The sequence below is a fragment of the Macrobrachium nipponense genome, chromosome 46 (genome assembly GCF_015104395.2).
Source record: "Macrobrachium nipponense isolate FS-2020 chromosome 46, ASM1510439v2, whole genome shotgun sequence".
NCBI classification, from domain to species: domain Eukaryota; kingdom Metazoa; phylum Arthropoda; class Malacostraca; order Decapoda; family Palaemonidae; genus Macrobrachium; species Macrobrachium nipponense.
This window is the reverse complement of record NC_061106.1, coordinates 21,113,714-21,126,213: the sequence shown is the minus strand read 5'-3', so window position 1 is coordinate 21,126,213 and position 12,500 is coordinate 21,113,714. Positions and strand designations below refer to the sequence as shown.

Sequence of the window (12,500 nt, the reverse complement as noted above, 5' to 3'; positions counted from 1 at the left end):
CCGAGGTAGAGCGAATCAGATATTAAAGGACATTGTAGCTCGATATATGTATATGAATCACGGAAATGTGATATGACTTATATATCACTGTATGTAAAAGTGAGTGGGTCTTCTTACACAAATGAAGTTATCACCATTAGTGGCAGAGATAAAAATATATATGATACATATGATACATTGCCTGGTTACTTCAATGAAGGGATCATTAACAAAAGCTATGATATAATATCGAAGCTAAAAGGGAGAGTATAAATGCAGTCTGGAACAAAGGAAACCCTCCTTGCAATATGAGTAAAGATCTAATGTGGATATAATCAGTAGGTTTGTGAATAGGAGTTAGTTATGATGAGAGGTTTCTATGATAACAGCTATCTTCTACTAGAGTATGTACTATGATTCTTTCGATTTTGAAAAGTACCGTTTGATCATTTTTGATCATTTTTATTCAAAAACAAATTTCAGATAAATTGGGACAAACTCCAACTTGCAACTTTACCTAATGCACTGTCGATCAGTGATAGAAAAAAAAGGTTGTAAAAAGGATAAAAAATATTTATGGAAAATGTTTGTGCCTGCGGAAAATTTAAAAACAAAAAAGTAATTGCATGGCTTTCTGTAATTAAAGATGGACATTTGTCTTTTTTAGGCCTGACAAAGGATCAAGTGGTGAGCTTGTTTACCAAGTCATTGCAGCCTTGGCATCATCTTTTCAGGTAAGATTGTAGGAAACTTGATGCATGTGCATATATTTCGGAGACGTCTAAGAGTGCTGTACTCTAATTTCTCATACTAATTAAGAAAAAAGTGATATTATAATACTGTAAACATTAAAAGAAATGCCAATAGACGTAAATCGACAGAAGATGGAGGTTCCGGGGAGGTAGACACAGACACACACCTACGTGTATTTGTATATAGTATATATATATATATATATATATATATATATATATAAATATATATATATACATATATATTATATACACACACATATATATATATATACTATATATATATATATATATATCAATATATATATAAAATATAGGCTTTTGTATCTGCGGCTTTGTATGTGGGTATATATATATATATATATATATATATATATATATATATATATATATATATATATATACATACACACCACATACAAAGCCGCAGATACAAAAGCCTATATTTATATATATATATATATATATATATATATATATATATATATATATATGTGTGTGTGTGTGTGTGTGTGTGTGTGTGTGTGTGTGTGTGTATTATGTTTGTGTCAATTCTAATGTCATTTTTAATTTACGGTATGACATTGCAGTTGTCAGCCTGTATGTATTTTAAAATCCATGTATCATTACTGATGTCAACTTCGTACTTTATCTGTAACAAGACTTTAATCAAATACATTTCTAATAAATGTCTTTCTTTTCTTTATTCACAGGGTTTCTGTGTTGCTTTATTGTTTTGCTTCTGTAATAGTGAGGTAAGTTGTCTTTTTCTTTGAAGGTTTTATTATACGTTAGTTTTATAAGTCATTAATGATTTGTTTCAAGGTAGATGTATCTTAGTTATGTTTTTGCCATTTCTTTTCTCATAATAAAATTTGTGAATAATTTTCGATGACGAGATTGAAAGTGGTTTTTAATTCTTTGTAAAGGTGATTAGTGGCATTACATAAAGAGTTGATTAGCAGTATTCGAAAGCAATTTTTCTGACTCCTTTCCTTAAAAGATTATTGACAATGCAAGCAATTAATTTTCAAAAGCTTCAACTCCTGATCAGAAGTGACTGAAGATCTCCGATTTGTCATCTCCCAGCATTATTCCTTAAGTATCCTTTACGCTCATTGCTCTACTAGTTGATTTAATTTGATCACATCCTTATTGCACTACAATGATACCAAGAATTGGGTAATAACTTTCATTTTTAGATATTTATTAAGTAAAATTGAAACATGAGGATCTTCTGCGAGGTTAAGAATCATGTTTAATTGTTTTGACCACAGTGAACTTACTTCATTTCTGAACGGTTTTAGTTTTAATTATAATATGACCATCAGTAGATCCTAGCACTTGTGCATCGTTTTTAGATAACTTTTTTAACAATGTAAAACTATAATGATGCCATTGACGAAGAGAGTGATGAAAATGAAGTAAATCAAAACTGTCCAGGAAGATTTATGTGATGTATCCTGTATTATAACGATCAGAATAACGTCACATTTTGGATAATTTGGAAAGACCAAAAAGAAAAAAAAAGTAATCTGTCTTCACTGAACTTTCAGCAATGAACATTTTATGAATGATTCTTCTATTGTCACATATATTTACTAAAAGGTTTTTAACTTTTTTTTTTTTGTGAAATTCGCCCAGGTGATTATGGCACTGAAGAAGAAATGGTACCAGTACCAATCAATCCACGATCACCATCGCTTCACACTCTCCACTGCCTGTGCCTTGTCCATTAACGTGAGTATGAAAAATAATCAGCCAAATTTCGGCACGATTGATTGAGTGTTTGTTTTGTTTCTGCCTACCAGCGTCACGATAGACAATGAAGAAAGAGAGGATACCGCAGTCATGACGATAGGTTGACAAATACACGAAATCTGTATACAACGTCGTAAACATTTCGGCATGGAAACAAGCGAACAGAACAGAACAAAACATGATAGCAATAAGAGGTAAGGAGGAGCAAAACCGAGAAAATGAAGTGAGGGGAAAGAAAGAGAGCCACTTTACCAAGAAATATTCAAGCTGGAAATGAATATGTTTTCATTCTTAATTCGTAACTTAGGAAGAATGCTGAACTAGAGATTTTAACTTAGAAACTGCTGACTTCTGTAATATACGTTCTCCGATAGTAGGTTGCCATATATGGAAAGCTTTATGTTTAATACAGGCTCTCACTGATATAAATGTTAAGAAAAATTCTCGAGACAGCGGCAAATTCCCTTTTATGTTGCTGGTGATAAGCTATGGTATTTCTATTATTCCTTGTGTTGTAGTTCTTTTGACTGTAGTCTTTGGGTTCTTAAAGTTGGCCTCTAGCAAAACTCCCATTGAAATTTAACTTTAGTTCATTTTTCTTCGCCCACATCAAAAGTTTTGATAATTTTTGTTTTTTTTTGCTGACGAACGAGGTAACCGTTTCTCTGTCAAAAGTATTTGGGTTTTTTTCTTTTTAAGTAATAATTATTGCTGCTTAACCAGTGTGGACGTCTACTATCCTTTCACAAGTGAAAGTTCATAGACACATTCACAAAGTTCTTTATCGATTTGTAATTAATGGAGTGTTATGGACAAATAAACAGGCGAACAGATTACGTAGCAATTCATTTACGGAAAACAATTGTCATTTTCTTTAACAATATATAATCATTGCCTCGTCTAGCAGCAGGGAAGTGTTTTCAGCCACTCAATTATCTAAATGACATTCAGAATTTCTCTCTCTCTCTCTCTTACGTACACGCTCTCATACACGTGCGCAGAAGCACAGCACAGATATATATATATATATACATATATATATATATATATATATATATATATATATATATATAGATATATACATATATGTGCATGTATACACATATATACTATATATATATATATATATATATATATATATGTGTGTGTGTGTGTGTGTGTGTGTGTGTGTGTGTGTGTGTGTGTGTGTGTGTGTGTGTGTATCATACGAGTATGCTTATATAAGAGAATGTTCGCCCCAAAAGGATTTCGTATTTAAGGCTAGAATGAGTCAATTAGAAAGTCGCTTTCATCTTTCACAATAATTTGCTACATATTCTCTATTTCAGAAGGATCTTAAGACCCAGAGTCCAGGGTCTGATGTAGGTTCTCATAACGTAACCTAATTATATGAACATCATTTTCCAGCCCGTTGATGTTATTAAGTAATGTTGCTCTCCTCTTTCATTTTCAGTCAGAGGTTTAATGCTGTCATATGACCGAGGATCTCTCTCTGGGATGCTCCTACAAGTTGGCAGGATTCAGAATGGAAGGATAATTTTCTCGAATCTAAAAGATGAAAGAATATTTCATTACACATCAATATAATCTAGTAAGAAGTAGCGGGTGAGCAAGCGCCCTGGCGGAAATGATTTCAAATCACAAACGATCTTTTTTGTATTTGCTCGATCTTAGCCCAGCTGCAATGATCAATGAAAAGCCTTCTTCTACTTGTAGTATTTGCTCCCAGTCTCCGTAAGATGTCATGCAAACTGACGTAATGAATACCGACCTACTGCACACTAAAAGCTTATTTCTATATAATTTTCCATTATTTTTTTACTGTAATGAAAATAAAATCATAAAGGCTAATCATTCCTTCTTATTACCACATGGAGCCTGGATCGTCAAGTAGTAAGTATAAATAAATTTATTTCAAAGGAAGTGATTACAAATGATATTAGGGTCCCAACGTATTTTCAGTGCGGATTACAATTCCCGAGGTATCACAAAAGTCGGATGTATATTGAGAGCATTCAGGATCCGCATGAATGAGCTTGGGAATAAGGCCTCCACTATAGGAATATACTACGAACAGTATCATTTCTTTATCCCCGTGAACTTTCCCGGCTTATTCCGTTGGTTCCCTCGCTTACTAAATCTATTGGTTTCTCATAAAATAAGAAATAAAAAGATATGAATATAGCCGTGACGAAGAAAAAACTGAACTAAGTTGCCGGGAAATGACCACACCTTTAAAAACCGAGTTGCATTATTGATCCACAGATTGCGTAATGAATAAACAAAGATAATCAATGCTGAGCAAATAAACGAGCGCAAATTGACCGAGTCACATAGCTATATGTACCAGTAATATACTCGTAGTCCCTCGTTGGACGAGTGGGTTGCGTGCTCGCCTACCGATTCGGTAGTCGTGATTTCGATTCCCCACTTTGCCGACGTGGAATCAGAGGAATTTATTTCTGGTGATTAGAAATTCATCTCTCGATATACTGTGGTTCGGATCCCACAATAAGCTGTAGGTCCCGTTGCTAGGTAACCAGTTGGTTCCTAGCCGCGTAAAAAATATCTAATCCTTCGGGCCAGCCCTAGGAGAGCTGTTAATCAACTCAGTGGTCTGGTATAACTAAGATATACTTAGTAATATACTCGTGATCGAAGGCCATTGATTCGTTTCCGTTAGCTCAGAATTGCTCCCATCGTGTGTGAAAGTGGTAATAAACACGAATGGTCAAAGAAAATATACGTCGATTGGCTTCTGATGTGCCTTGATGTGGTAATTGTCATCCAGCCACATAAACGGTATTGAAACAGTTATTTGTTTCATCTCAGCCGCGAAAGCAGAATCATTATTAATTGAAAATGCAGAATTTACCCTTCAAGGTCTCCTTTCATTTCAAAATATACACCGTCACGCGCCATAAGCACGCTTCTCTTCAGCATAAGTAGTCCTAGCTATATATACATATTCTTATAATGTAAGTTTTGTAATACAATTATAATTTTGGTAATACAATTAATTCCTCTCAGAACCTGTGTATCATGTTGTAAAATATGTATTTTTGTGTTCAGATTCCCACATTTAAAGATGACCTGTTTAAGTAGTGTAACTTTTCATTTTGAAACGTAAGTAAGACAGAGAGAAAGAGTAAGAGCTTATAAGCCTCTAGAGAAGGTTGTTATTCATAAATTGAAAATGTATTAGCCAGCTAATTTTTTTATCGTCCAAAGCGGTCCCATGACGAACACAAGGGGACCTATTCATCCACATACACGAATGCGGCCAAGGGGCCCCATACTCGATATTCCTATAGAGATAACGTAGTATGTTTTCGTCTCAACCTTGTTTTCTCACCCAAAGGGCCCCAAGCTCTGGTACGCCCTTTTATCACACCCATAGGACATGGCCTTTTCGATTCAAATACCCAGCTGCGTGCGTTAGGGAGAGCATCTCTCTCTCTCTCTCTCTCTCTCTCTCTCTCTCTCTCTCTCTCTCTCTCTCGACTGTTTCATTACCGTAACGTAACTCACGTTTATATATGAATCGGTCACTCAATATTGCTAGCTAATTTTCTTAGTAATGTATGTGTTGTTTGTGGAATCTGAGCATAGTGTTATTATTATTATTTTTGTGAAGGCGCCCATGAAAAGTGTGAAAGATTGTTGAAAATTGTAACAGGCCTTTTCTTTTTGAGTGAGAAGTTGCAACTGATTGCAGGTATTTGAAAAAATTTTTTGAAGTGCACTTCGAGGTTTTATTTTTAGTGTTTGGATAAAATTATTATTTTTATGCATTTTGCTTTTGCTTTGTTCTTTTGACATGTCCATTTTATACGCTTAATGTTTGTACCGCCAATGCTTTAATTGTTATCATATTATGCATTATGTTTTTGCATTTTCTTTATTTTGTTTAAGTAGTTTGAATAATTTTGTGTGTAATTGTTTGAATCTAATACTTGTGAATTAATTTGTATTTGATTAAATTTCATTTCAAATTTAATTATAGCTTTACAATTTAATTTGATTAATTTTCTTGATAAACTTTGATTTAATTTTGTTAAATAATTAATTCAAGAATTAATTAAACTTTGTTTCAAGTAATAACAATTTCCCTGAGATTGTGAATTTCACTTATAAATTTTGAATTTAGAAATAAATTTTTGTATTTAAAATTATTGGGAGAGTTTCATTTACTACCAGTATAATAATATATAATATCATATTTTATTTTGGTTAGGTAGAACTTTAGAGTGGTAATTGTGAGGTTTCCATCAAATGAATCAGAACCAGAGAAATACTTAGATTTAAAATTAGTGAAGGAGTGATGCCCTTTAATTAAGATTACCTCACATCTATTTTAATGAACTTAGACTGCTTGTTTTCTTGACGCTTAAGTTCTATAAGGGATCACTGTCACCTTTAGAGTATTCAGTCGTTTAGTATTTGTGATGAAGGGTCAGGTGTCTGGCTGTAGTGAGGTAAGCAACAACAAAGTACTTGATCAAACTGTGCCCCAAGTACAAAAGGTGTCCCAGGAATTTAAAAGGGTCTCTTGCACTAGAAAGTACAAATGGTAAGTGTAGTAACAAGATAATTGGCAATTTAGGTTAACAAATATTAACGGTGTCCAGACCCAGATCTTTGGCTACTTCCCCCACAAGTATTAACGGTCTCCAGACCTAGATACTCTTTGGCCACTTCGTCACAATATAATATATATATATATATATATATATATATATATATATATATATATATATATATATATATTATATATATATATATACTATATATATATATATATATATATTATATATGTGTATATATATATATATACTATATTTATATATTATACTATATATATATATATATATACTATATATATATATATATATATATATATATATATATTATATATATATATATCATATATATATATATGATATATATATATATATCTATATATATATATACTATATTTATAATATATATATCAGGAGACAGAGGAAGGCGACGGCCAGTAGGACACATCAGCGTGAAGGTGGACTATTAGAAACGTTGCAATTCATTACAATTCTTTATTTCCTACGTTTCGTAATACCATTATTACATCTTCAGGGAATAATAATGGTATTACGAAACGTAGGAAATAAAGAATTGTAATGAATTGCAACGTTTCTAATAGTCCACTTCACGCTGATATATATATATATATATATATATATATATATTATACTATATATATATATATATATATATATATATATATATAAAATAATGTTACAAACACATATACATAAAACTTTCGCACCGAAGAAAGCGCTTCAACGACCTGCTACTAATATTGGCTCTTTTCCTGGCTTGCAGGGGATCCAAAGTAAAGGTGCCCAGGAGCTGCGTCGGCTTTCGCCACTTCGGAAATCCCGACCTCATTCTCCTCACTCGACCGCAAGCACGCCGCGCCACCACGAGACGGGCAGGGGCGATGTGTTGGCCGTCAGCGAGACCGATTCGCTCCCTTGGAGTTGTGTGGTCGTGGAGACTAGATTAGGGAATGACGATGAAGCGATGACGTGTATGATTGAAGGCCCTAAGGGCTCAGCTCATACGGAGCAAGAGCTGGGAGAGGACGAACACTATGATGATGAAGCGGATGAGGAAAGAGCAACGCTGATGGTGAAACCGACTGCCAACGATGACTTGGGGTCAAGTGACATTCCGCTTGAAACCATTGAGGAAATAACAGAAGACTGAGTGGGACTGGTTAAGAAAAAATATGTGCGGGCTGATCATGAAAACATCAGCTTACATAATTTCGATGAGCAAAATTGACTGATGGTAGTTCATTGATGACAAGGCGTTGTTTAGAGTACTTATAAAGAAATTCATAAATTGTTGTGTACCTGAATACTACACCAAGAATGAAGGAACCATAGAATAGAAACAAAGACACGGTAAAAGATTGATAAAAATAATCCTTGCAATCTTACAGTTTAAAGTTGTGTGCAGATGAGCAGGACACATACCCATCTATCTTAAATTGAATTTTGAAGGTCTTCACCTAACTGCAAAAATAAAAATAAAAATCGTAAACACAATGAAGTTATATCAGCAAAGAACATCCAAAAATTTAGCTCTAACATTGGTGACTTAGTTATCATCTAATTGTAAAAAAATCGCATATCAAAACTCCAGAAGTAGTGAATATTTATGCTACATCCATTGCTACTGCACTGGAGTTGTACATTGCGGCTAATTGCAAATGACTGATTTGTTAAGCTTTTCAATTCAAGCATTTGAAAACATATATTAATCTTCCATAAATTGCGCTAGTATATCCTATTTCATTGGAATACTTTATCGATGGTGTATCTGTGATTAAGAAAAACGCAAAAAATGGTGCTGCTATCATTGTGTTTGATTTAAATGCATTTACTGAAATCTTAGTGTGGCTCAAAAAGAGAAGTGAGGGACCTTGCTGGAATCAATACAAAGTGGGTAACTCTAGTCTCTCTCTTTGGGTGACCTTTAAGGAATCGGCCATTCTTAATCCCTATTAGTCTGACAACCAAGCTCTTGGACACGCAGTAGTAGCCCCAGTATATTTGAGATATTTTGCACATTAAAAAATTTGTCAATGGAATATTGGCTTAGATTCATTCTGTTCAATGTGTTCTGAAAGATATGTACTTCCTAAAACAACATTTCTCCTGCCATCTCCGAAAGTCAGATATCACTAATAAATAGTTTCATCAAAGTTTTTTTGCTATACAATCTATTTTGGTACTGCTGTTAGTACCCTTACATTTTTCCATCCTTATCAGCAGCAGTAGTAGTAGTAGTAGTAGTAGTAGTAGTAGTAGTAGTAGTAGTAGTAGTAGTAGTAGTAGTCGCAATAGCAGTTAGTAATACAATCAGTTTTTAGGGCGACATTAAAAATCAGCAGTCGACATCTTACTTTGGACTGATCGAGGCATTTGAATTGCATCCTTTTGTGAGCAGCATGAGCCTCTGCCAGTCAAGATTGCCATCTGATATCGGCTGTGGATATTTATTGTCAGTACAACAGAAACAGACACATTTATAATTACTGAGGTGATAATACTAATTGGTGGAGCTTTAGTGGCTGAAGTTTCATCATTGTTGGTAAGAGAAGAGGCAATTTAGTTATCATGTTGATCAGTGTCTATAATGAAAATGTCTGCTCAAACATGACGGCAATAATTTGGTATTTATGCAAGTGCATCGTACTGACGATATATGATAAACATTATGTTGTTCTGAATTTTTTAGGTCAAGAGCTTTTGACAGTTAAACATGAAGTAGACGACATTTTTGCCGCAAACGAAAAATTAGTAAAGGAATAGAAATTAGGTTTTGCATATTATTATTATTATTATTATTATTATTATTATTATTATTATTATTATTATTATTTTATTATTATTATTATTATTATTATTATTATTATTATTATTATTATCTTGATAATGATAGGTATCTGTTCGAAAAAGCTGATGATTGTATTTTTTTTATTCCTTGCAAATATGGATATTATTTTCTAAAGATAAACTGCAGACATATTAGTAGAGGGAAGAAGCTACAAAACATTTATTTAAACATATCACTTGCCTTTGCAAGAGCAAAAGACTTTTCCATACCAATCCTCTCGCGTTCTGTAGAAAAAACTTTTGCCGATAATCGATTGGTTACACACAATATCAATTTGTTGAGATGGCATGCGTTCCTTGTTTTAAAAATAAGCACAATTCTCTGTACGCTTGGCATGTCATGCAAGATTTCAATCATGGTCAATAATGCCTTACAATTAACGCCAATGATGACAGTAATTATTGAGTGTAGTAGTAATAATAGTGGTATTAGTAGTCGCATTCTTAATGATGGAAGTTATTACAATGCGGATTACAATTAAGAAAAAAGCAAAGCTGAGGAAGACAACTTGCATTTATATTGAGTGAGAAATAAGTGAAGTAATGAGGATGTAATTTTTCTACAAGATTGCCACCAGGGAAAGATAAATCGTTTGTACTCTTATTTAGTTTAGTTGTGCTGACTACTACTACAAAATAAAAAGACAAGTTAGGCAACAACAACAACAACAACAGGAAAAATAAGTAATAACCCTTTGAAATTCCTGTTTAATTGAAGCATTACTAAAAGACTCCTTTTCCTGAATGTGTACTGGAGTAATGTACTTAACCTTCTTTCTGTGACACTGAGAAGACTAGAGCTACAAAAGATTTAAAGGCAAGATAATCCGGTTTACCTGGCCAGATAAATGTGTCCAGTTAATTCCATGTACTCTAGGAAACCGGAGGTGTAATCTTGGTTCTTGAAATTTGCCGAAAATAAGGGATGTTTTTCAAAATGTAGAGAAATAGAACAGAACCGACTGTCCTGAGGTTATTTATCCATGTTTTCACGAAGGAAAATTAGAAGTATTTTCATGATCCGGGCTTTGTGGTTATTATGATGAAAATAAGAATATTTGCACCATGGGCTATGATCAATGTTAGGTAAGGTATTTGGCCATTCTACGGTACATATGTCAATCACTCCTCATAGGATATTCAAACCCTATCAATCAATACTCAGAAATAAAACAAAGCGAATAACTACCGAAAAAGAAAACAAGACTTAACAAAACTACAAATTTTCCTTTAAACTATCTAGTATTAATTATCACTAAATGTGACCGAAAATACTGTTGAATCTGCTCATATATGTTTTTTATATAATTATATATATAATATATATAATTATATATATTATATATATATATATATATATATATTATAGTTATATAATATATATATATATTATATATATATATACTATATATATATATATATATAGTAATAATATATAAATTATATATATATATATATATATATATTTATACATATACATATATATATATGTATATATATGTGTGTATATATATATATATATATATATATATATCTATATATATATATATATATATAGTATATATATATATGTATGTATATGATCAATCGCGTATATAATAACTATATGTGCGTATACTAGTTCAAATCACTGAAACTCTTTGTATAAAATAAATCAATCCTTTTTCTTTTCACTCGTTGGGTTCTTCATAATTCTCTCAAAACTTACATTGACCGACCTCTCTGACCATACCTGTGACTCGATATTCTTGATATATATATATTTTTTTCTTTTTAATGCGCATTGACCTTCGTCTATGTCTTTGTCGAATTAGTGACATTGGGGGTGTTGCTTAAGGCGTAGGTTCGACGTGTCAATGATCTCCTCTTTGTTCGTAAGTAGATTTTTTTCTTAGCAACTACTTTATATAATATATATATATATATATAATATATATATATATATATATATATATATATGTATGTATGTATGTATGATGTATGTATAAAATGTGGGTATGCATGTATGTATAGTATATGTATGAATGTATATAAACCTTCTCCTTGAATGTGTCAAAGTAACCCTCGTGTCTTGACGCATTTCGGTGCTTCAGATACTGTTCAAAAAGAGCATCGCCTGTATCCTGCCCAGCTACCAATCCAGTGACATGTATCTGCATTATTTTTTTTCTTTCTATATCATAAGTGAATCAAGGATCGTGCAGGAAAATACTATATAACTCGCAGCATAGATTTATCAGTTTGAAATAAACTATATTTTATTGGTCGTTGAGTTTCATTACCACCTTTTTTTGTCATTTGTTTAAGGACCTTATATTATTAATATATTCATCACTGAATGAAAATGAATGTCCAGTATATCAAAGTTAGGGTTTAATATAATGAATAACTTACCAAGGGTAACATACGTATTATGATGGCACTGTTTATGTGCGCTATATCAATCATTTTAAATCTAAATATTATAAATTTCCTTTTTTACCGGTCAATTTTAATCAAAACTTATAGGAAACATTTCTCCTAGATGCTTTAAGCATTTTCTTCATTGACGGTAAGT

At 32.4% G+C, this 12,500-nt stretch overlaps 1 protein-coding gene across 1 annotated transcript in view; it reads left to right on the top strand.

Annotated features, from left to right (window-relative positions):
• LOC135214666 (calcitonin gene-related peptide type 1 receptor-like) overlaps window positions 1-11,225 on the top strand; it is a 58,858-nt gene extending 47,633 nt beyond the window's left edge. The window contains exons 9-12 of the mRNA XM_064249003.1: window positions 647-713; window positions 1,445-1,486; window positions 2,376-2,471; window positions 7,860-11,225. Coding sequence (XP_064105073.1) covers window positions 647-713; window positions 1,445-1,486; window positions 2,376-2,471; window positions 7,860-8,246 — 592 coding nt within the window. The 3' untranslated portion in view covers window positions 8,247-11,225. The remainder of the gene's footprint in view (window positions 1-646; window positions 714-1,444; window positions 1,487-2,375; window positions 2,472-7,859) is intronic.
• The last annotated feature ends 1,275 nt before the right edge of the window (window positions 11,226-12,500 follow it).